This window comes from Gopherus flavomarginatus, chromosome 5 (genome assembly GCF_025201925.1).
Source record: "Gopherus flavomarginatus isolate rGopFla2 chromosome 5, rGopFla2.mat.asm, whole genome shotgun sequence".
In the NCBI taxonomy this organism is placed as follows: domain Eukaryota; kingdom Metazoa; phylum Chordata; order Testudines; family Testudinidae; genus Gopherus; species Gopherus flavomarginatus.
The window spans coordinates 27,773,421-27,799,184 of NC_066621.1; the positions used below are offsets into that span (position 1 = coordinate 27,773,421).

Below are 25,764 nucleotides of genomic sequence, written 5' to 3' on the forward strand. Positions count from 1 at the left end.
GTAAGGCTTTTATTTTAACAACATCCGCTGTTCCCTTTCCCTTTAGCTGGAGACTCTTTTAGAAGAATTCCCACCCCCTCCCCCGCCCCATTTGACAGTCTCAAAGATGGTAATTGTCATCGTAGGAGGTGTTTGGGATTCAACTGGAGCCAGTAGGGGTAGCAATGTCATCTAGGTCCCTCTCTCTCTGGCCTCTTCTGGTCAGGACACCTCTGAGGATCAGGAAGATGAAGGCCTAAGGTCCCAGGAAAAAATGAGGATGGCAGCCATGATGGTGAACCTTGCTCCAGTAGCCTCTGTCTGTCCTTCCCTTTTGTTCTTTCATACTTTCTTCACAACACCTTTTTTAAGTACCCATAAAGGGAGTGAAATACACCCCCCTCCCCGATTATTTTGTCCACCAATTACCTCATATATCTTACATACTAATTTTGGCTTATTAACTTCTAGCTCTATGTCCTTTTATTTTTATGAGCATAATTTTAAAACAGTCTTTGAATCTTATTAATTTGGCTTCTTGGTTTAGACTGATTTAGTTATTTTGTTTCTTTTTTGTACTTTTTCCCATCAACATTTGTTATTATAGTTTATTATAACATCTTTTGAATGTTTACATTCTTTTTATAGTTGTCACAACATGACTGTAATCTCAACTGTGTAGATGGCTCATGGAGAGAGAGGCTGTATTGAATGTAGGCAGAACCCAAATCTGTTTAGGGCTTTATACATCAAATAAGTACCTTGATCAGCACCATGGAGAGAATTGGTAACTAGTATAGTCTAGACAGCACATGTGGAGTTTGTTCTGTTCACAAGAAGCACCCAAAAGTAAAAGCATTGCTGCATTCTACAGTAGCTGAATTATGCAGATGACGTTCAGGGTAGCCACAGCAGAGTATAGCAATAATCCATCCTGGAGATAAAAAGGCAAAGATGACTGTGGAAGTCCGCATCTGAGAGCAAAAGTCACAACCAAGAGCTAAAGGAACTCCAGATTGTAAATCTGATTGACATTAAGCAGGCAAATAACTTCAACAGATGGAGGAAGGATTACAGCAGCCATCTCCTCTAGAGAGTTCTCCTAAACTACCAAGATCAATATGCTGTGCCTGGATGGAACTTCAGTCACTGTTTCATCCAGATCCCTATCTCAGTCAGGCTCAGGCACTGAGTGGGGAAGATCACACTGATTAGATTGCGTGAAAATGAGACCTAGAGCTGACAGGTGCCATCATGTTGATGGTGCTGCAACTTCACTTTCTTCCTCATCAGCCCCGGGTGCACTTTGAATGAGAGGAGTGACAATAGAACCCTGCAATATCCCACACAGGAGAGCCATTGAGGTGGGTGAACAGTCAAGAAAACTACCCTCTGGGACTTTCCTAGAGGAAAGATGGAGTCATTCAAATGGGATTCCATCCATCATGGTCAGATCAAGTCAACAACATTCCAAACATTCCATGGCTAATGGTACCAAAGGCTGCTGACAGATTTGATAGGAGATCATCTGCCAACAAAGCGAATGTGTTTTCTGTGCCATTGCACACAAAATATTATGCTAATAGGATTTTACTCAGCTTCAAAATCAAGACTCAAAAGTTTGGAGATGTCATAATTAAGGTTTTCCATACAACCTTAATTCTACCCCTTTGTGCATGTGCATTATGATACAATCTTCAATTTGCCCCAGCCAGCCAAAGCCCTGAGCCTCCCGCAAACTTGCCTGGAGAAGCCCCAGGCCAGCTGCACCCACACCTCCTCTCCCCAGACCGTAAGCTGCCTTGGGGAAAAGCGTCTCACTCTCTTCTAAAAAAGCTTTTCATATGCCCCATGCAGGTTCTGGGGTGGCTGAGGAGTTGGTATTTGCTACTCAGCTTCCTGGGTTCGTCAGTATTCTCTCTGGAGTCTGCTGTCCATGATCATTGTAACGGTCTTACCATGGAGTCACAAGCAGCCCCCTTAGACTCTCCAGGCTGTCTTGCCGCCCAGACAAACTGGACTTAGTGATAACATTTACACCAAAATCACACCATATGCATGTTGCTTACAGTCCCAAGAGACCAGTCACTTACCCTAGATCCAGGGCCGGCGCTTCCATTTAGGCAACCGAGGCGGTTGCCTAGGGCGCTAGGATTTGGGAGGGCGGCATACCGCTCCAGTGGACCTCCCGCGGGCGTGCCTGCGGACGGTCCGCTGGTCCCGTGGCTCCGGTGGAGCATCCGCGGGCACGCCTGCGGCAGGTCCACCGGAGCCACGGGACCAGCAGACAGTCTGCAGGGATGCCTGCGGCAGGTCCACCGGAGCCGCGGAACCAGCGGACCGTCCGCAGAAACGCCTGCGGGAGGTCCACCGGAGCCGGGGGACCGGCAAGCCGGCCCTGTGCCTAGGTCGCCAAAAACCCTCACGCCGCTCCTGCCTAGATCAATTGGTACCCTAGATCTTACACCAAAGACCACATCTGTGGCCAATCTTGTAATAAATTATCTGGTTTTTTACAGGTTAAAACAAGCTAACATATACACACAAATGAGTTACCATCTAAATTCTAAGAAGAGCAACAGAATTGTTTTGATCCGTCAATTCAAAGTGTCTTTCAGAGCAGACTCATGAGGTAACCCTTGGGAACTCTGTCTTCAGTTTGGTTTCTCTTGCCCTGTAAGAGTTCAAATAGCAAATTGATGAAAAATCTTCATAGAATATCAGGGTTGGAAAGGACTTGGGGAGATCATCTAGTCCAACCCCCTGCTCAAAGCAGGATAAATTCCTAGCTTTTTTTTTAAACCCTAGTTCCCAAAATAGCCCCCTTAAGGATTGAACTTGTAACCCTGGGTTTAGCAGGCCAATGCTCAAACCACTGAGCAATCCCCCCTGACCCTTTCCCTCTCCTCAACAATTTTTATTTCCTCTTTCAGAATTCAGATGGATGAGACCAGGCCTTTTGCACATATTTCTCCATTGGTAGATAGGGCAGTTAACAAAGCTTTTGTCTTATAAGGGCTCACTTAAATTTTTATAGTCCTCCTGGATGGATTGACGGACAATTCCCATGCCTGGGTTCGCAAGTTCAGAGCAAACATTTTCAAAGTTATAAAGCAAAACTTACATATTTTCTTAAAGCATGCAATACAGACATAGCAAGTGAGATTAATGCATGCGGCAACATAGAAACATTTCCTAGAGTCTAAACACAAAATACATTCTTATAAGACTAACACCTGTTTTGAGCAAAACTAACATACAGGTGAACGGGTCTGGTCTCCAGTTATGAATCCGTCAGTTCTTAGCTAATGCCTGCAATTTTGGTGAGAGCTGGCACCTGGTTACACTGCTGCTTATCACTGTATTGTCTGAGCTCAATTCTCATGGTAGGATCTGGCAGAGTCTTTCTAAGAGGGGTGGCTAAATGGTGAAGAATGGAGAGCAGAGTTCTATTCCCACCTTGTGTAAACTATGAAGCCTTTTTCAATAAGAAGGGTTGTGAAGGGCACAATGTTATTAACATCAGTTAATAGAAGAAGTGAATATAGAACAGATGGTTTCCAGTTCCCAGTGTAGTGCATCATTTCCTATTCTAAGGGTGGGTGATAGCAGCAGGAGGACAAAGATCTGTTTGTGGATGTTCTGGGAGTTAGGTGCCCCAGCACATGTGTTCCCTATAAGCTGTGCGCTTGGGTGGCGGTGCAGGAGAGGTTCATGATTAGCAGAGCATGCACAGCCAGCAGTATGTATTCAGGTGCCCCTCCCACCATGTTGCTCTGTCCTGCAGCTACTCCTGGGACCCTCCTGATGTGTGTGCAAAGCACAGGGGAGGAGGGTGCTGATGTCAGGGTTTCCCCCCTCCCACCGTACCCTATCTCCATAGAGCAGGACAGAGGGGACAGTCTGGCTCACAAGGACTCCGAGATGCTGTGGTCTGAGGTCTGAATGGTGAGTGGCTGAGTGCCTTTCTTAAAGAGAGAGTGTGCTGTTTCTGACGGGTATTTCCAAGCTTAACAGTTCCCTGCCTTCACTGGGTCTGCCCTGAATACACAGCAAAAGACAGGCTGCCTAAGCAAGCTTCTCTGGCCTTCTTTTCAGAGCCTAATAACAGAGTGATTGCCAAAGCAAAGAAATCCCTTTTGTGATCACAAGTTCATAATAGCCTGAGCTCAGATCTAGCATCAGTCCATGGGGCTTCAGTAGAACAATTCCTTTTTGGCTGGGGCTCAGCTTTTTTTTTTTTTTTTTTTTTTTTATTTTCAGACACAATTTGCTGGAAAATAACAGTTCAGAGTCCAGTTTGCAGGCAATTTGATGAGTTTATTGGGGCTCAACAAGCAAGCATGTTATGAAGCCTTTTACACCACTTGGGCTATTTCTATACACTGATAGAGGGTTTTTCCCCTCCCCCAACTACTGTTTTATATGCTATTAGAACCCCCATCTTCTCCTAACCTCTAGCTCCACACGCAGATGCACTCCCTCCCTCTTTTTGGCAAACTTAATTATACTTATAGTTCCCCTTCCCTGGTATCACCCCTTCCAATATATGATCATGTTTTGTTTTGGGGATCTTGGGTTTGGGGTTAAGACCACCTCTTTTGTTCCTGATGGGAAGAGTAAGGAGCGGGGTTACTTGTGACCATGGTTACTTTTTTGCAGACTTTGTGTCTTTTTCTTACACCTTCCAGCTGCTTGGTTACCATAGCAACCCCTTGCTTGATTTGGTCCCCTTATCTTCTCTTGTTACTGAAAGGCAAGGCTTTTAGCTTGCAGGGTCTTGCGGGGGAGGGGGGGTAGTGGTGGTGGTGGTGCAGCCTTGTGCCTTTACTTACGTTTTTTTGCTTGCTTATTCAGCCTGTTTAAATTAAAAGCAAGGCCAGAAGCAATATTATTATTGTTTACTCTTTACCCTATTTACATTACATTCTCTTAACACTCCTTCCAAGCATTCCTTAAGGATTGGGGCTTTGTGTGGACCGGAGGTCCTGCCCATTTCCAAGATCAGGAAGAATGCTCTGAGCCTCTTTAATATCAGGCTGTTGATTCACATTCCTTTCTTTGTCTCTTTGTCCCAGGAGATTTCAGTTTGAACTAGTATATGCAAACCTCTCCTGAGGGTAGCTTCAAAGAGTTGATAACCAGAAGAGTTACGTTAGCATCTGTCTCCCCTTGGAGGCATTACATACAATCCCACAGTAACACATAGCACAATTGCATTTTTAATCCAATGTACCTCAAAGATATTAAACCTAATTCAGTCAAGTTTATCTTAATTCTGTAATAAACAGGGCTATGTCAGCAAGGCTTTTATTTTATCAATATCCCTTATTCCCTTTCACTTTAGTTCCAGAGTTTTTAGAAGGACAAACCCTCTGTTTTACAGAGTTTTAGAGATATTAAAGATGACAATAACTGTTCTTTTGGGGGGGAAAGAGGCAAGTTAATTGAGATGGGCTAGAGGTGTTGTTTTTAAAGTCTGATTCCGTTTTCCTTGAAGACAAAACAAGACAAACACACACAAAAGGGGAGAGAAAAGAACAAGAAAGATAGAAAATGCAGCTTCTGTCTCTGGGGTTGACTCACATTTAGAACCCCAGTGTTGGAGAAACAGAGGTCCAGCACACAGTCTGATCGGACGCTCCAAGACCTGGCAACTTGTACCAGCATCAGGCTGTTTAGGGCATTGCTTTTATCTGCTTCTTTCTGGTCACAGGCTTACAGCAGTGCTGCAGAGTATACAGCCTCTCATTAGACAGAAGACAAAAGGACATGGATAGGAAAGAGAAGAAATAAGGTGGGGAAAGAAAAAGACGCACAAGAGGTGATGTTGAGAAGGTCGCATATCCCAAATGGCATTAGGGATTTTGGTGGAGGTGGTGATGTCATCTGCTTCGCTCTTTCTGGCCCGGCCTGGTCAGGACATCTCTCAGAAGTAGGATGATGAAGGCCCAACAGTGTCACAGTGGTCCCAGGCGATAGTGGGGGTGACAGCCATGATGATGACACTTATACCTTTCCTATCCTCCCATTTCTCAGTAAGCAGTTGTTGTTAGATAGCCCCCCTTTCCTCCCAAAAGTCTTCTCTTTTAAGGATCCCAAAAGGGAATGATGAGTGGAATAGCCCATCCCCTTATTATTTTGTTTATCATTTAGGCCTAATTTTCAACACACTGATTTTGGTCCATTGATTTTTGGTTCCAAACACCTCTTGTTTACCAGGCATGTTCTTAACTCAGTCCTTGAATTATATCAGGAGGCCTTTTTGTTTGGACTAATTCTGTCTTACTGTCTCTCTTTTGCACCTTTTCCCATTATCATTTGTTGTTATAGGCTACTGTAACATTTTATGAACTTTCATTCAGTTCTCTCAATTGAGCTCAAAATTAAGGTAAATTTGTAGGCCCAGTTATTGAAAGAGGTCCCATTCTTAGCTGATGTAAATTGGCTGAGCATCTGGGCATTGGCCCCTAATGGACACAAAGCTATTGAGTGTTCAAGGTATTAGCCTTGTTACCTGGCAATGCAGGAAGGAATTAAACTAGAGAATTAAGAGAAAACAACTTCTAAGTGAGATTGCTACTGCATCAGTCTTTACTTTGCGCAATAAATCTTGCAATACTGGGGAAGTTCTAGAACTGAGAGGGCGGAGGGGGAGCTAATGTGCCTATATTTGAAAAGAGTGAATGCAAAGACCTGGGTAACTATATGCTAGTTAGCCTGACTTTGTTCCCAGACAACATAATGAAACAGCTAACACAGGAGTCAGTCAGTAAAGGATGGGAACCTAAATAGTGTCAATCAACAGGGTTTCCTGAAAAATGGGTCTTGTCAAACAAGCTTGTTATGTTTTGATAACATATACAGGTAAGTGTGTGGACTTCTGTACAATGTTTGACTTAATTCCACATGACATACTGATTGAAATATAAGAGTACCATGTAAAATTAATATAACAGATGTTAAATGGATTAAAAACTGATTTGTAGATAGTTTCAAAATTGTTAATGGAGAATCCTCATCTGTTCATTGAGGGTGTTTCAAGTAGGATCCAACAAGAATTTGTCTTAGACCAGTGTTATTCAATTATCTTTATCAGTATGTTTCATAGATCTTCATCAGTGATCTGGAAGAAAATTTAAAATTACTGCTTGCAAAGTTTGCAGAAAACGGTGTTTAGTGGAGTGATAAATAATGTTGAGGATAGGTCATATATACAGAGTGCTCTGGAACATTTGGTAAGCGGGCAATAAACAATCAACATACTTTTTTAATTCATTCAAATGCAAGATTATATGTCTAGGAAGAAAGAATGTAAGTCACGATTATAGGATGAGAGACAATATCTTCAAAAGCAATTACACTTAAAAGGATTTAAGGATCATGGTGAATAACCAGCTGAACATGAGTTCTCAGTACAGTGCTGTGGCAAAAGGTCTCATTCAGTTCTTTAATGTATGTATAGGGGAATATCGGGTGCGAGTGAGGAGGTAGAACTATCTTTGGTATTCATTTACTCAGCATTAATGATGCCATTACTGGTGTCCAGTTCTGGTGTGTGCATTTCAAAAAGGAAGTTGAGAAATTGGAAAGCGATGAGAAAAGAGCTACAAATATAATTTGAGGTCTGGAAAACCTACCTACAGTGAGAGACTTAAGAAATTCAATCTATTAAGTTTATCAAAGAGAAGGCTAAGAGCTGACTTGATCACAGTCTGTCGGACTCTACATGAGGAGAAGATTTCTGATGGCAGAGGGCTTTTTAATCTAACAGATATTACAAGTTCTGGTGTCTAGAAGCTGAAGTTAGATTAATTCAAACTGGAAACAAGAAGCAAATGTTTAGAAGTGAGGGGAATTAACCGTTGGAACAAATTACCGAGGGATGTGGTAAGTTCTCCATCACTCAAAGTTTTAAATCGGATGTCTATTTCACAGTGCTACATAGTTGCTCAACCAGAAGTTCTGGGTTTAATGCAGGAATCTCTGGATGTAATTCTGTAGCCTTTGTTATACAGAAGATCAGACTCACTAGATGACCATAGTGATCCCTTCTGTCCATAGAGCCTATGAATTATAGAAGTTTGGGGGGCAGCAGGATGTTGTTGAAACCCAGGAACTATAGGAAGTGATTTGACCAACAGTCAGTGAGGCATAGATAAGGGGTCACCAGTAAAAAAGTTTGAGAGCCACTGATTTACACCTTTATTTCAAGCTGTCAGTTTGCAGACTAAACAGTTCATATTTTGTTCACATTTGGAAGAGTTTTCTGTATCTATAAGGGATAGAAATGTACTTTGTTTTTTAAAATGAAGCTTAGCTCTGAGGCTCAGTTCTTTGGCAACAGGAGTATTCTGCAGAACATTCTTACCTACAGAATACATACATCCCTGCATATGTAGAATACTAATAATTTTAAAAGTTTATCAAAAGGCTTGTCATTAAAAATGGCAGGAAGGGAGGCTGTAGAGTAACAAGACAATCCTAGAATCTGTCAGATGGGCCTGCCACTTTTTGCTAATTAATTTACATTATATTGTTTTTCCTTTCTCATTTTTGCTTTTTCCCAGACAAATTCATGTTTGAAAAGGTACCTCTTAAATAGTTCTCAGCTTTTTTGTGCTTGTTTTCCCAGCTGCCAAGTGGGAGACTCTTCCATGCTGCAGCTGTCATCTCAGACGCCATGTACATCTTTGGTGGGACAGTGGACAATAACATTAGAAGTGGAGAAATGTACAGATTCCAGGTAATTTGTTAACCTGATTCGTGGGGTTATGGAGCAGGCAGCAATGCCTACAGTTAAGGTTGCCTCCTATTTTCCATTATAAGTCCTTGTTTTCAGTTGCTTAATCGTTCCTAAACTTTAACTGTTCAGGCTGAAGTTTTCTATGCTTAGTCTCTCCCTCAAGCTGATTTTTTAAAAAAGTTTCAGCAAAAGCAGTTCAAACACTTTTTCAATGTTAAACATTTTTATAACCGTTCCTTCTAGGATCTCTAGCACATCCATGCTTTGGAACAGGCACTTGAAATTTGGCAAGCGGATGGCTTGGCTGGGTTATAAACCTCTAAAGATTATTATTTTCACATGCTCAGCTTTATTAGAGGTTTGTTGCTAAAATCTCCAAACCATTCCACCTATATTAAGCATAGTCTGACCCCACTGATCATCATATGCATTATACATGCTTTGGCCCAGCTGCTGAGCATGCTCCATCCCCATGGAATTCCTACATGCCAACTGCACAGAGCATGCTCCTAGACCCCCCACAGCCATCTATATGGTAGGGTTAAAATTAAAACCACAACAGGGAGCATGGAGGAAGGCAGGCAGGCAGCACCACGGCTGCAGGGGGCTGTAGAGAAGCCTCCCCATTCTGGAGTGTGGCCCTCCCAGCTTCCCTATTGTCTTCTGGTGTTCCCTGGTATTACCCATCATGCCAGCAAGCCCCAGAAGATAGCTAGTTCCCTCACTGTTACTCTCTTCTGCGTGAATATGTATGTGATATATTGTGGTCCTTCCTGGCAGAAAAAGCATGTGTATGTTGTATATCTAGGAGTCTGCATGCACAAGTTGCCAGAGCGGCATCTTGTTACTATAAAAAACCCTCATTCTTGGGATTTTTAAAATTGAGACGTTTCCAGAAGTGTTCTGCACCAAAGTGGTTACTGGCACTGACACTGTCTGTTCCCTGCAAAGAGATTCTGAAAACAGGAGATACTCCTGGCACTGAAATTTTGAAACCTGTGGGTTTTGGGGGCATATAATTCCTGCCTCCTACAACAGATCCCCACCCACTCCCTCCTTCACAAAGTCACTACCATGCAGGAGGGTACATTGGTGTGTATGATTGATCAGAACATTCTGTAGTTTGTTTTTGTAGCTGTAGTTAAGATATCGTCAACATGGAAATCCAGTGGCAACTTTGGCCATGGTGCTATTGGCGTGCCCCAATGATAAACTGATATAAACCATCACAGGTTTAAAATCTTTTTTATTTCAGTTTTCTTGTTACCCAAAATGCACTTTACATGAAGATTATGGAAGACTGTGGGAAAACAGGCAGTTCAGCGACTTGGAGTTTGTTCTGGGAGAGGTAGGTATATATTCCAGTGAAAATGATACTTGAGTTTTAGAGAAGCAGTCTGTCATTCCTGGCCATAAAGATGAAGGTGAACCATCTTCCACTTTAGGTCAGGGGCGGCTCTAGGTATTTTGCCGCCCCGAGCACGGCAGGCAGGCTGCCTTCGGCGGCATGTCTGCGGGAGGTCCCCGTTCCTGCGGATATGGCAGCATGCCTGCGGGGAGGTCCACCGAAGCTATGGGACCAGCGGACCCTCCGCAGGCATGCCGCTGAAGGCAACCTGCCTGCCGCCCTCGTGGCAACCGGAAGAGCGCCCCCGTGGCTTGCCGCCCCAGGCATGCGCTTAGCGTGCTGGTGCCTGGAGCCGCCCCTGCTTTAGGTGTTCCCACAGCTGTATGCTAAGACAATTATTTCTGTAACACTTTCAAGAATCTGTAGGGAGACTTCTGTACTTCAACTATATTTGTCACTTACGGTGCTTGATAACACTGCTCTACAGCCAAAATGCTTCTGAAATAAATGTAGTCGAACTTTACTAATTCTGGGTCACTGAGAACGAAAATGATCCTTAAAGTTGTTGATTGGCTCTAGTTTTCAAGATATGCTATTGGGTCAGTATATATGACCCTTAACTTGGGAATGGCGGAAGATAAGTGAGTTATAAAGGGAAGGGATCTCAGTTTAAACTAGAAATGACTAAAATACATCTTTGACTGGATCTATGAATAAATCCATGACTGGGTTTGAACAGTACTTGCTTTTGAGGCAAAACAATGAATGATGCAATCTGAAGCTGGTATTGCGTCATAAATGACATGAATTGCATCATGTTATTCCTAAAAGTCATGGATGATGCAATCATAACGAAGCTTACATCACTCTGCTGAACAAATTGCCCCATATCAGCTCTAGAAATCATACAGTGTCGTGCTCTCTTATTCGTCAGTGTTTGATTTTGCAAAGGGACACATTTCTGTTTAGCCAAAATGAGCAGAGATGCCTCGTACTTGTGTGAACAGTGCAGATAACTTCTGCTATGTTTGTGGTGAATTGACTTTTGCATCACAAAAGCGCAGTATAACCACTATGGTTAAGAAGGCCTATCACCTTTGTTTTGGCTGCAAGATAAAGAGGTGGGCCCCACACATATGCTGCAACACTTGTGCAACAAATCTTGGCCAGTGTTTGAACAGGAAAAGGAAATCTATGCCTTTTGCAGTGCCAATGATTTGGAGAGAGCCAACAGATCATACCAGCAATTGTTACTTCTGCATGGTGCTTCCAGTTGGGAAAGGTGTGTCAAAGAAGAAAAAGTGGACTGTGCGTTATCCAAACATTCCATCAGCTATACGCTCAGTACCCCACAGAGAAGGACTGCCGATTCCTGATGCACCAGAATCATTCTCACTTGAGTCAGACGAGGAAGAGGAAGAGGATGAAACTTCTGGTCCTGAACCATCAGTGTCACAGGACCCCCATTTTCTCCCATTCTCCTCCTCTGAACCACACCTCATAACACAAGGTGAACTGAATGACCTTATCAGGGATTTCGAACTACCCAAGAGTAAGGCAGAGCTGTTGGGTCCAGACTACAGCAGTCTGGCAGGCTATCAGGGCAAATGGAGCCCATCAATGCTTGCAGACTGTTGCTGGACAGTGACAAGAGATGCTCCATTTAATGAATACAAGAGACAAGCCAAGAAGCGCCGAGTAGACACTGAATAGGACTAAACTATGTACATAATAGTTTTTTGCCTTTTGTTTCATAATAAATTTTATTTATATAACCCTTTTGCTGATTTTTAAAGTGGTGCATAAACAGGACAGGTGAAATATTATCATGTAAAGCAACCATAAACACATGAAAAAACCTAGGTTTACAATTTATGATTAAAACTCTACTATCTACACAATATACATAGACATAAAATGTAAGAACTTAAATATCTTAGAAACAGTAGCCAATCAGTTGTTTTAATTGTCGTATTTGAATTCAGCACATCAAAATACATAATAAATATCACATTTTATCTCTGAAGCAGATGACTTCTCAAAAATTGTAGACCAGTGTAATGAGACATGGAGAATTAAGGAATTTTCATAAAGTATGTGGATATTTGAACCAGGCTGGACACTGGTGGGAGATTCCTCCCTGACACCTGTGAAAGCAAGTGCTAGGATGATTAGCTCTAATTGGCACATCACTATATGTTATTGTTTATAAAATTATCTAATCCTTTTAAAATCCCAGCTACAATATAGGGGTTCAAGGGTCCTGTGAGCTGTGTTCCCTCTAAGGTGAGAACATACTGAGTGGCCGCACAAGAGGGCATCAAGGGCTGCGCACCTAATTAGTGGAGCCGCTCAGGTGAGGTGATGGCCTTGCGGGGAATAGGGGGATAGGTGGGGGGGCAGTGGGGTGAGGTTGGAGGAGTTTGGAGCGTGCAGGGCTGTGGTGGCCGGAGAGAGATGCTCCTCTCCCCAGTTCGGGGGCTGTGGCTGCCCCAGAGAGATGGCCCTTTTTCCCAGCCCCAGCTCGGGCTACTGTGGCAGGAGAGAGACTCCCCTCCTTCCCAGCCCTGGCGGTGGCTGCAGTGGCAGGGCAGAGACTGCTCTCCCCAAACAAATTCCAAAACTTTAATGAAAATCACTTGTCCAGACAAGTGATTTCCATTAAGTTTTAGAATTTGTGTGTGGAGAGGTATTGGAAACCAGATCTTTGGAAGCCAAATCTTTGCTATTTGGTATAGTTCTCGCTCTTCAGAGTACTGACATCCCAAAGAAATTATGTAAGTCTAAGTGAATGCCTTTTACTCTCCTTTCCAGTATCAGAAAATATTGTATTAATATTTGTGATGAGAGCATGACTATTTCTAGTTGACTCATAGATTTGTTTAGCATCTTAAAGCTGAGTGAGCTATGTGTGTAGGTAATATGCATGCAAGAGGGATAGTTTTGTGACCTGCAAGAGGGATAGTTTTGTGACCTGCAAAAGTCCATAACATGCTAGTGTATTGGCAGATGCTTATTTTTTGAGAGCAAATTTCCCTGAAGATTTAGTGGTCCAGTGGAGTAGGTTATTATATTGGGCCTCTGGTGCATATTTTTTATACTTTCACTTAATGTCCATGACTTTGTTTTATTTATATAGTTGTTTTCAGTATGCCACATTTTGGTATGATATATCTAGTTTATTTAAAAAGCAACAAAGAGTCCTATGGCACCTTATAGACTAACAGACATATTGGAGCATGAGCTTTCGTGGGTGAATAAACACTTCGTCAGATGCATGTGGTGGAAATTTCCAGAGTTTATTTGTTTTTATTGGTGGCGCACATTTGCACATTAGCCCCTATTGGTGCTACACATAACAAAATTAATTCTACACATGGATGGAAAAAATTAGAGGGAACATTGCCTATGAGGAAATATTTCATTTCTGTAAAGTGTACCAGCCATTACACTGACATAGTTTTCTCAACCAGTCAAAATGTCAAAATGCTATATAGTTACTGATGTGTAAGTGTACAGGTTTTTCCAAAAGATGTATTTCCCTGAATGATTATGTCTTATTTGTGTAATCACTGCACAGTTATTTCTTAACTATAAAGCACGTGAAACACTGTAACTCCAGCTGTCAGCCCAGTTTTAGCCAGAATGAATGTATCTGCATAATTGGCTAGTGAACAGGAGCAGCTAACAGGGGAGTTTTGTGAGGAGTTCTTGAGGTGAAGGAGGAGTGATTATGTGACCTTTGGGGTAAGTTTGTTGTCTCTAGTATGTGTGCTTTTGTTTGTGGTGTGCTTGCTGCTTGACTGAAATATACCGTGTGGTCTGTTTGTTTGTTTGGGGGACCGTATGCTGAGCCTTGTGGCCTCTTAGGCAAGGTTGAAAGCTTCTTAATGAGGCTTTGATCCCTAAGCCCTTTAGCACCCATCAACCCTTAACCAGGGGGCAGGGCTAAGGGAGACAGAGAGGTACATAGATGAGACTTTCCAGGACACAGTAGAATGGTCCCACTCCCGATCTAACAGCCTCTGTGCTGTTGAGGAGGATGAAAGTCTCAGGGAAGGAGAACATCCAACTGGAGCAGAGGGAAATGATCACATTCTTGGGACTCTCCTTCCAGATGATGTTGTGGTATCCTCTCACACTGAGGATATCTCTCCGGGGGCGGGAATTGCAGTTATTAGGAAGACACAGGTATTAGTAATAGGTGATTCGATCATTAGAAACATAGATAGCTGGGTATGCAATGTTCGGGAGAACCGCATGGTGACTTGCCTGCCTGGTGCGAAGGTTGCAGATCTCTCGAGACATCTAGATAGACTTATGTGTAATGCTGGGGAGGAGCTGGTGTTTGTGGTGCATGTAGGTACCAATGACAGGGAAGGATAGGAAAGAGGTCGTGGAGGCCAAATTTAGGTTGCTAGGTAAGAGATTGAAGTCCAAGACCTCCATGGTCGCATCCTCTGAAATGCTTCCGGTTCCACACGCAGGGCCAGGTAGACAGGCAGAACTGCAGGGTCTCAATGCATGGATGAGACCATGTTGTAGGAAGGAGGGGTTTTGATTTATTAGGAACTGGGGAAACTTTTGGGAAAGGGGGAGCCTATGCAGGAAGGATGGGCCCCACCTAAACCAAACTGGAACCAGATTGCTGGCACTTAAAATTAAAAACGTCATAGAGCAGTTTTTTAAACTAAGGGCTAAGGGAAAGAGGTGCAGAGGAGAACGTGTCTGAGACAGAGACATCTCTTAGGGGAGGATCCATTAATGGAGATCCTCTATGTCCTAGTAAGGAGGAGAGGATGGAAGATGATAAAATACATGTAGGATCTGATGAGACACAGTCCAATAAAAAAGAGTCCCATTTAATTACATCATGTAATGGCAGACAGCTAAAAAGTGCCAAGTTTTTAAAGTGCTTATATACAAATGCTAGAGGTCTAAATAATAAGATACGTGAACTAGAGTGCTTCATATTAAATGAGGATATTGATATAATAGGCATCACAGAAACTTGGTGGAATGAGGATAATCAATGGGACACAGTAATACCAGAGTACAAAATATTTCACAAAGACAGAACAGATCGTGCTGGTGGGGGAGTGGCACTATATGTGAAAGAAAGCATAGAATCAAATGAAGTAAAAATCTTAAATGAACCAAACTGTACTGTAGAATCTCTATGGATAGAAATTCCATGCTCTGATAATAGGAATATAGTAGGAATATATTACCGACCACCTGACCAGGATGGTGATAGTGACTGTGAAATGCTCAGGGAGATTAAAGAAACTTTTAAAATAAAAAACTCAGTATTAGTAGAGGATTTCAGTTATCCCAATATTGACTGGGTACATGTCACCTCAGGACAGAATAAAGAGATAAGGTTTCTTGACAACTTAACTTACTGCTTCTTGGAGAATCTAGTCCTGGAACCCACCAGAGGAGAGGCAATTCTTGATTTATTCCTAAGTGGAGCACAGGATCTGGTCCAAGAGGTAAATATAGGTGGACCACTTGGTGACCATAATATAATTAAGTTTAACATCCCTTTGGTGGGGAAAACTCCGCAGCAGCCCAACACTGTAGTATTAAATTTCAGAAAGGGGGACTACACAAAAATGAGGAAGTTAGTTAAACAGAAATTAAAAAGTACAGCGCAAAAAGTGAAATTTCTGCAAGCTGCATGGAAACTTTTTCAGGACACCATAATTGAGGCTCAACTTAAATGCATACCCCAAATTAAAAAACATAGTAAGAGAACCAAAAAAGTGCCACCATGGCTAAACAACAAAGTAAAAGAAGCAGTGAGAGGCAAAAAGGCATCCTTTAAACAGTGAAGTTAAATCCTAGTGAGGAAAATAGAAAGGAGTATAAAGTCTGTCAAGTGAAGTGTGAAAATATAATTAGGAAGGCCAAAAAAGAATTTGAAGACCAACTAACCAAAGACTCAAAAAGCAATAGCAAAAATTTTTGTTAGTACGTCAGAAACAGGAAGCCTGCTAAACAACCAGTGGGGCCACTGGATGATCGAGATGCTAAAGCAGCACTCAAGGGCGATAAGACCATTGCGGAGAAACTAAATGAATTTTTTGCATAGGTCTTCACTGCTGAGGGTGGGAGGGAGATTCCCAAACCTGAGCCATTCTTTTTAGGTGACAAATCTGAGTAACTGTCCCAGATTGAGGTGTCATTAGAGGAGGTTTTTGAACAAATTGGTAAACTAAACAGTAATAAATACCCAGGACCAGAGAAAGAACTCGAAAGTGAAATAACCAGGACCAGAGAAAGAACTCGAATGTGAAAGTGCAGAACTACTACTGTAGTCTCTAACCTATCATTTAAACCAGGTTTTGTACCAAATGACTGGAGGATAGCTAATGTGAGGCCAATTTTTAAACAGGGCTCCAGAGGTGATCCTGGCAATTACAGGCCAGTATGCCTGACTTTGGTACTAGGCAGACTGGTTGAAACTATAGTAAAAAACAAAATTGTCAGACACATAGATTAACATAATTTGTTGGGGAAAAGTCAACATGGTTTTTATAAAGGGAAATCATGCCTGACCAATCTACTAAAATTCTTTGAGGGAGTCAACAAGCATGTGGTCAAAGGGAATCCAGTGAATATAGTGTACTTAGATTTTCAGAAACCCTTTGACAAGATCCCTCACCAAAGGCTCTTAAGCAAATTAAATTGTCATGGAATAAGAGAGAAGGTCCTCTCATGGATTGGTAACTGGTTAAAAGATAGGAAACACAGGGTAAGAATAAATGGTGAGTTTTCAGAATGGAGAGAGGTTAATAGTGGTATTCCCCAGGGGTCTGTACTGGGCCCCGTCCTATTTAATATATTCATAAATGATCTGGAAAAAGGGGTAAACAGTGAGGTGGCAAAATTTGCAGATGATACAAAACTACTCTTGATGGTACAAAACTTATGGAGCTTGGCTGTTCTCAGTGGCAGATGACAAAACAAGGAGCAATGGTTTCAAGTTGCAGTGGGGGAGGTCTAGGTTGGATATTAGAATAAATTATTTCACTAGGAGGGTGGTGAAGCACTGTAATGGGTTATCTAGGAAGGTGGTGGAATCTGCATCCTTGGAGGTTTTTAAGGCCCGACTTGACAAAGCCCTGGCTGGGATGATTTGGTTGAGGTTGGTCTTGCTTTGAGCTGGGGTTTGGACTAGATGACCTCCTAAGATCTCTTCCAACCCTAATCTTCTATGATTCTATGATGCTCAAGATAGTTAAGTCCCAGGCAAACTTTGAAGAGCTACAAAATGGTCTCTCAAAACTGGGTTACTGGACAATAAAATGGCAGATGAAATTCATTGTTGATAAATGCAAAGTAATGCACATTGGACAACATAATCCTAACTACAAACTACAGTAACTCCTCACTTAACGTCATCCCAGTTAATGTTGTTTTGTTGTTACATCACTGATCTATTAGAGAATATGCTTGTTTAAAGTTGTGCAATGCTCCCTTCTAACATCTTGGCCTCCTGCTTTGTCCACTGCTTGCAGGATTTTCTGGAAGAGCAGCCTGTCCTCATGGGGGTTTGGAACCAGGGTGCTCTAGCATCCCCCCTATCAGCTCCCCTAAGTTCCCTGTAAGTAGGTGTGAGTCTGGGCAGGCACCCAGCAGGCTATCAATTGCTGGGCAGTTCAGGTGTCCCTCCTCCTACTGCTATGCTGCTCTTGCCCTCTGCCTTGGAGCTGCTCCCGGGAGCCCCCTGCTTGCTGTGCGGGAGGTGGGGAGAAGAGGGTTGCTGATGTCAGGGTGTCCCCTCCCCTCTGCTCCTGTACCACATCTCTACAGAGTGGGGGGGACACGACAGGGCTCAGGACGGAGGGAGCTTGCTGGAAGCTGCTGCTGTGTCTGAACTTGTTGATCTACTTAAAAGGGCAACACACTTAAAGTGGGATCTGCGTACTTAAAGGGGCAATGCGCGTCTCTGACACTCTCTCTCTCTCTCTGTCTTTAGAAAATTGGTGCCTGTGCAGCTGTGCATGCATCATCCAGAGGAGGGAATGGTGCACTCCAGTGGGATAGTGTGGGTTCATCATCACATTCAGTTTTTGCAGGGAAGTGTTTGCAGCCACTGCAGTGTGTCTGTTGTGTTTCCACCCTCCTGCCTCATTCTATGCTGCCTTGTAGCATGTGAGGCTATATTAACAACAATGTGTTAACCCTTGAGGGCTCAACCGAGTGCTAGTTCATCATTTAGCAGCAAGGCATTCCCTGGGAAATATCCCACCCTCTTCCATCCTCTGACCAAGCTTGACAATCACCATTGCTGGGTACAGTATTACACTGTTTGTTTAAAACTTATACTATATATGTAAATAATGACTTTTGTCTGGTGAAAAAAAGTTCCCTGGAACATAACACCCCCTATTTACATTTATTCTTATGGTGAAATTGGATTCGCTTAACATTGTTTCACTTAAAGTAGCATTTTTCAGGAACATAACTACAATGTTAAGCGAGGAGTTACTGTATACATATAAAATGATGGGGTCTAAATTAGCTGCTACCACTCAAGAAAGAGATCTTGGAGTCATTGTGGTTAGTTCTCTGAAAACATCCTATCAACGTGCAGCAGCAATCAAAAAAGCAAACAGAATGTTTGGAATCATTAAGAAAGAGATAGATAGTAAGATAGAAAATATCATATTGCCTCTATATAAATCCATGGTATGCCCATGTCTTGAATACTGCATGCAGACATGGTTGCTCCATCTCAAAAAAGATATGTTAGAATTGGAAAAGGTTCAGAAAAGGGCAACAAAAGTTATTAGGGGTATGGAACAGCTTCCACATGATTAATAAGACTGGGACTTTTCAGCTTGGAAAAGAGATGACTAGGGGGCGATATGATAGAAGCCTATAAAATCATGACTGGTGTGGAGAAAGCAAATAAAGAAGTGTTATTTACTCCTTCTCATAACACAAGAACTGGAGATCACCAAATGAAATTAATAGGCAGCAGGTTTAAAACAAACAAAAGCAAGGATTTTTTTTCACTCAATTCACAGTCAGTCTGTGGAACTCTTTGGCAGAGGATGTTGTGAAGGCCAAGACTATAACAGGGTTTAAAAAATAACTACATAAGTTCATGGAGGATAGGTTCATCAATGGCTATTAGCCAGAATGGGCAGGGATATTGTCCCTAGCCTCTGTTTGCCAGAAGCTGGGAATGGGCGACAGGATGGATCACTTGATGATTACCTGTTCTGTTCATTCCTTCTGGGGCACCTGGTATTGGCCACTGTCGGAAGACAGAATACTGGGCTAGATGGTCCTTTGGTCTGACCAAGTATGTCCACTCTTATGTTCATATTTCTTGTACAGTTATTGCTCAGTGCCCATAGGGTGAATATATAAATCTCTCTACTCAGATTGACTCCTTTATTCAGATTGTTTACCAGTAACATCTCATCTTCTCATGGCACTGAGCTGAAGTACAAAAAACACCAACATACCTGTAAAAGAAAGTGAAAATGGTAAAAATAATTAAGTGTGAAGCTGCTGTAAGTAATGTTGTTAAAGGTGTACAAACCAGGTGACTTACTCTTCTTCAAGTGGTTGCAGAAATGTATTCGATTCAAGTGTGTGCATGCCCTGTGCACTGAAGCTGGCGAACTTTGCCTAATGGTAAAGGTAGGGGTGGCCTTCTTTCTCTGTGCCTCTAGCTTCTACCCTGAGCTATTTAAGGGCTGTGCTGCCCCCTACCCCCTTCATTCTCACCACCCACAGCTAGAGTCGGAGCTTATCTGAAGATAACTTCCTCACACTGTTTCTTACCTCAGTCTTCAGAGATTTTGTTGCAAATTGTTCATAGTTAGTACTGTTCGTATAAGTCAGGAGTGGTTAGTTAGGTTAATTAATGATCCTGGTGGGATACCCTCCCCAGGGTTTAAACCCTATCCTTAGTGTGGGGTGGCTGTTTCCAACAGCGATCCCCGTACATGGTGGCTATTGTGCTTAGGAGAGGGGCATGTTAAAGAAAAGTGCTCAATCTGCAAGTCTTTTAAGAAAAGAACACTGGTGTCAAGGTACTTGAGATTCAAACAGCACCTTATGGAACAGGCCATGAGTCTACATTGGCATCAGGGACCTCCACAGAATGTCCAGCTGGCTCAGAGAACTTCAGAGCCAGAGTGACCTGATGTTGCTTGGCCAGAGTCTGATGGCTCGCCCAGGAGGAAGAAATTGCTTTCCTTCCTTGGGTCCTCTGAGAAAAAGATCTTCCAAAATGGAATGCAGCGCCTCCAGACCTTAAGTAGAGTTATCCTCCTCTTCCAGGATGAATGCAGACTGGCACCGTGGTCCTTCGGGTATGCGAGATGGAGCAGGGCCACCTACCTGCTCTCCATTACCAAGGCATCATCAGTTTGGCACTGTACTATTGGCTCTCGCACTGTCCATGGGACCCCCATTGAGTCTTGTACCGATCACATTGGCACAGATGTTTCCACACCACTGGCATACCAGGCAACATTGGACTTGTTTTCCTCTCTGTTTCTGATTCCAGCCTGTGAAAGACTGAACCTGCTTTTGGTCTGGGGTGTAGGCCAATTAACAATAGCTTCCACTTTCTAGGGATTAAAAGAGATTTCCCCACTCTCTACCCAATGTCCCAAAAAAGGAACCTTGGCTGCGCCTATTTTATATTTAGATGCCTTTACAGTAAGGCCTGCATCTCTGAGTTTTGACAATACAATCTCCAAATGTCTCTTGTTGCTAAATATTGTTTTATCATCAATATAAACTTGAGCAGTTCTTGTAATCTGTATAACGGTTGCTTGATGAGCCTCTGAAAAGTGGCTCCTGCATTAATCAATCCAAAAGATAACATTTTGAACTCATAAAGTCCAATATTAGAATAAAAGCATATATTTTCTGTGCTTCATTATCCCATGGAATCTGTCACTACCTGTTAAGCAGGTCTGTCATGCTCAGATATTTTGCATAACACAAAGTATCTAACAAAGTCGTCAGTTCTGGGCATAGGATATGCATCAGGTTCTGTGACAGCATGAAGTTTTCTATAGTCAGTACAAAACCCTACAGTCTTACCTTCTTAGGAACAACACAAAAGGTGAAGTCCAGGAACTGTCATACTCTATTTATCCCCATATCTAGTATATTCTGTATTTATTTATGAATTTGCTTCTGCATTTTTCCAGGGGTTCGGTATGTTCATATCGGGGTCCTGCAGTGTTGCTCTTATGAATCATCTTATAAGTGATTCATGACATGCTGGAAAAAATAACTTCGTACAACTAGAATTTCTACCCTTTCAGGCTGTCTCAACTCTTTGTGATGCGTCATCCTAGCATTCTACCATCAGACCCATGAGGTATCATGTCTCAACAGAACAAACCATATGCTCAGTGGCTTCTCTATTGTGATAGGCATTAAGTCTATTTATATGCGCTGTCTGTAGGTCAGCCCTTGCTATGAGGTTTCTGTATCTGATATACAACCAAATTTTCTTTTTCCACAATCTCAAAAGGTCCCTCCCATGAGTTTTATATTTTGTGTTTCTTTAGTACCAGGTCCTCAACCTCAAAAGAGCACTAACAAGCATTCTGGTCATACCATGCCTTCTGTGTGGCCTGGCTGTCTGTGAGGTTAGTTTGAAACACTTCTATCACATCTCTTCTCTCCTTTCTGAACCTTTGTATACATTCAGCAAAGAGTCCTGTGGGACCTTATAGACTAACACACATTGGAGCACGAGCTTTCATGGGTGCCACAGGACTCTTTGCTGCTTTCACAGATCCAGACTAACACAGCTACCCCTCTGATACTTGTATACATTCAGTCACTGATTCCCCCTCTGCTTCAGTGCCACCCTCTCAGGAATCTCTGATGAGAACCAAGGTCCCCCTTACTTTTCTCCCATCCAGGAAATCAAATGGGGAGAATCTTGACGATTCCACCAGTGACGGGATCCCAGGGAAACAACCTGGAACTATATGCTGTACCCCCTTTATTCTCCAGCCTGGGCTGTCTTTCATAGTGCTTTGCCAGTGACAAGCAGCAAACCTCTACAGGTGCTTTGATCACTCAGCCACTGGCATACAGAGGCACACCTGGCTAAATTCCATGAATACTCTCCAAGTCACTCATGAACTATACACAGGGAAACACCAGCAAATCTCCCAAGCCTCCAGACTTGCACCTCAGACATATACCGTCTTATACTTCTCTTGAACAGTGCAAGCTTATCAATTGGTTTGCCACTTCGTCAAAGGAAAGTAGACACGTACCAGCCTTTGTAACCTGAGCAAATTTCCCAAGCACTATAGACAAACTCACTGGTAAGGATAAAATATTAAAATAAGTTTATTAACTGCAGAAAGGTAGATTTTAAGTGATTATAAGTGGTAAGCATGAAGATTAGAGAAAGAAAATAGAAAGACAGTAAAAAGTAAACACACTTTCTAAATCCTAAACTTTTGAACTAAGCAGGAGTTGAATCAAACAGCTTTTCTCACCCCACTGGATGTTGCAGGTAAGTTACAGTTTTTAATAAACAGGCTGAATTTCCTTCTCAGCCTGGGACCAGTCTCCTCAGTTCAAGTCTTTGTCTTTCCAGTGTTCTTGCCTTCAACGTAGGTGGAGAAAGAGACAGATTGTCTCATGAAGCCACTGTCCCTTATTTTATACTCTTAATCCATGTTCCTAGAAAGGTACTGGCCCAGGCATACCTTGGTTGGCCTTGCTGAGTCACAGAGTTGAGCAGTCCTCATTGTGTGGTGCTTGCGCAAATCTCTCTTATTGAGTTGTAGATCTTTTGTTTACAATTCTGCTGCTGGTCAATGGTCGTTTAGCACCTGGCTGAGTGTGTCCTTTGTTGTTACTGAAGAACTAGCAGGGGCAACTCCCAGACTCACAACATATTTCAATAATAACCATATAGCAAAACCTCATAATTTCATATAAAATAGTGATATACATATTTTGACAGAACAATGAATTTCAGCAGATCGTGATGTTTCATATGGCATCTTATATGGCATGCTTTTTATGGACTATCACAACCATATATGAATGATGAATATGGGGATGACAAGGTGCTACTTTGAGGTACAGCATGTCACACTTGCCTATAGGCAGAAAACAGGTAGCGTAACATTTCATCCCAGTCACTTGCCCTCTTGTTTGCATACATTTCTAGCATAGGCTTTAGTGTCCCAATGAACCTTTCAACCAAACCATTTGTTTCTGGGTAATAGGGGGCACCCCTCTGTTGTTTTATCCTACACAATTCACTGCATAACTGAAACATGAAATCTGACCCACGATCAGATAAAGTCTCTTTATGGAAACTATCATGTTTTGAAATGCAATTCAGAATGATAGGGGGTTGTGGCACTGCCTACCCTGTAACCTTGGATGCGTTAAAGTGCTCTCTTGCTGTAGCTCCCTCTCTGGATGCTCTCTGCCAGCTTACAAACATGCACTGAGTGTCTGGTTCAGCATCTTTGACTCCAGCAGCCTGCTTGTTATACCATAGTAGCAATCTGGTCTCCACCAGCCTTGATTACTGTTGGCCAAGTGACCCCAGCACATTCCCAATGCCAAATTTCCCCAAACCTGCCTACCTTCAGCTTGGGTTGCCAACTTTTTATTGGCTAAAAACCGGACCCCAAAGCCCCAGCCCTGCTCCGCCTCTTCTTCATGGCCCCAGCCTGACTCGGAACCTGCCTGCCTGCAGTTAGAAGGTGGCCTTAGCTGAGCAGGGGCTGGTGCAGGTTGATGACCCTGTGCCCCCCTCCCCTCCCCATTAACCAGACTTTTTGTCAAAAGCCTGACATTGGCAACCCTACTTCGCCTGTTGCTTGATCACTTTGTTTCCTACAGATGCAAATGTATTATGCATTGTCTTTGTCTTGAACCCAGCAGACTTGCCAATATACATTTTTTTTGTAGGACTAACCTGCTTATCAGCTCTACTTGGATTGCTTGGTCTATACGTATTTTAATAACATATTTCCAGCACACCAACATAACTCTTTACATGCTAACCATACATACATCACACAAGAGTATTAATAACTAGAATTCTTCTTCGAGTGATTGCTCATATCCATTCCAGTTAGGTGTGCGCGCGCTGCGTGCACGTTCGTCAGAAGACTTTTACCCTAGCAACACTCGGTGGGCCGGCTGGGTGCCCCCTGGAGTGGCGCCGCTATGGCACGAGATATATACCTCTGCCGACTCATCCACCCCTCAGTTCCCTCTTACTGTCCGTGTCGGTTGTTGGAACAGTGGAGCGTGGCTTAGCTGACCTCCACTTCCCTAGCTACTCGCAGTTCTCTCGTTCATTATTGTGTACATAGTTGTAAACTTTTTATATAGTTATACTTAATTTATCTGTTTATAGCATAGTTAGTGTAATATAGTTCAGAGAGGTTCGGGGATTAGCCCCTTCCACGCACCCGGTGCCGGGGCCCATGCCCGGTTCACCGGGTTTCAAACCATGCTTGACCTGTCGCAAACCGATGCCGACAGGAGATCCATACGACTCCTGTCTGAAGTGCCTCGGGGAATCGCACCTGACAGCTAAGTGCCACATTTGCAAGGCTTTCAATCCATGAACAAAAAATGAGCGGGACTTCAGACTTAAACAGCTCCTCATGGAGGCGGCTCTCACCCCTCCGCCTTCGGCACCAAGCGCTGGTCAATCGGCGGGCAGAAGCGCCTCTTCGGCACCAGACCGCGCCGGTGCTACCAAGGCACCTCGGCACCGGCCGTTGCCAGCACCGAAGTCAGCTCCACACCGCTCCCTCTCCCCAAAGTCGAGAAAGACTAAGACTCCTGCTGCTTCTGTGCCGCCTGCACTGCAGCCAGAGAGCTCGTCTAAGTTGGATCACCCGGCTCCAACACTTGCCGCAGCACCAACAACGTCTGCACCATCAATTCCAGTCCTACGAGGGCCGTCGGGTCCAGTGCCTGATAGCTCCCCGGCGCGTGCCGCGGTAGAGCTCACTATCCCTTCCACGTCGGAGATATTCTCAACGGCGAGGGATCTGATTGCCATGACAGAGTCGATGCTGCCTCTACCCCTGGCACCGCTGGTGCGGGTAATACAGCCTATAGGCAAGCCGGTCTTGATAAGACCACCCTCTGTCGGCACAGCAGACCGGCACCATTCAAGATCACGGTCCCACAGACACTCTAGGTCCAGACGGCGCTCCCAACGCCGCTCGCAGTCCCAGCACCGTTCTCCTCCTCGGTACCAGTCGCACTCGCGACACCGGTCGGCATCCCATTCGCCAGCACACAACTCTCGGCACCGTTCCGGCTCCCGGCACCGCTCCAGGCACCATGACTCCCGTAGCCGCTCCCGACATCGAGCCTCAAGATCTCGGTCGACCTCCCGGCACCACTCCGGTCACAGGTCCTGATCTCGTTCCTGGTACCGGTATGCTTCCCAGTACTGGTCTCTGGTGCCGAGTAAAGCAAGGTCCGCCAGGGATAGAATCTCTGCCTAGGGCTTCTCCGCTCCTCCATGGCCATCCAGACACACTGCAGTGTCGTCCCACGCCGACAGCTATTATGCTCCGGACAGTGATTCGGATGTGTCCACCGGAGTCTTTCAGGAGGCCCAGACCCAGGACCAAGGCCCGCATCAGTGGTCATTCTGGACATCTTGGGCATACCACCAGGC

General features: G+C 43.6%; 1 protein-coding gene across 11 annotated transcripts in view; it reads left to right on the forward strand.

Annotated features, from left to right (window-relative positions):
• The window catches only part of LZTR1 (leucine zipper like transcription regulator 1), a 261,156-nt gene that overhangs the window by 144,551 nt on the left and 90,841 nt on the right, over positions 1-25,764 (forward strand). For all 11 annotated transcript variants that reach the window (XR_007774752.1, XM_050956118.1, XM_050956120.1 and 8 more), the window contains 2 exons: positions 8,615-8,725; positions 9,981-10,073. Coding sequence is in view for 10 of the 11 variants with exons in the window: in XM_050956118.1 (XP_050812075.1) it covers positions 8,615-8,725; positions 9,981-10,073 (204 nt within the window). In the remaining variant the exon portion in view is untranslated. The remainder of the gene's footprint in view (positions 1-8,614; positions 8,726-9,980; positions 10,074-25,764) is intronic.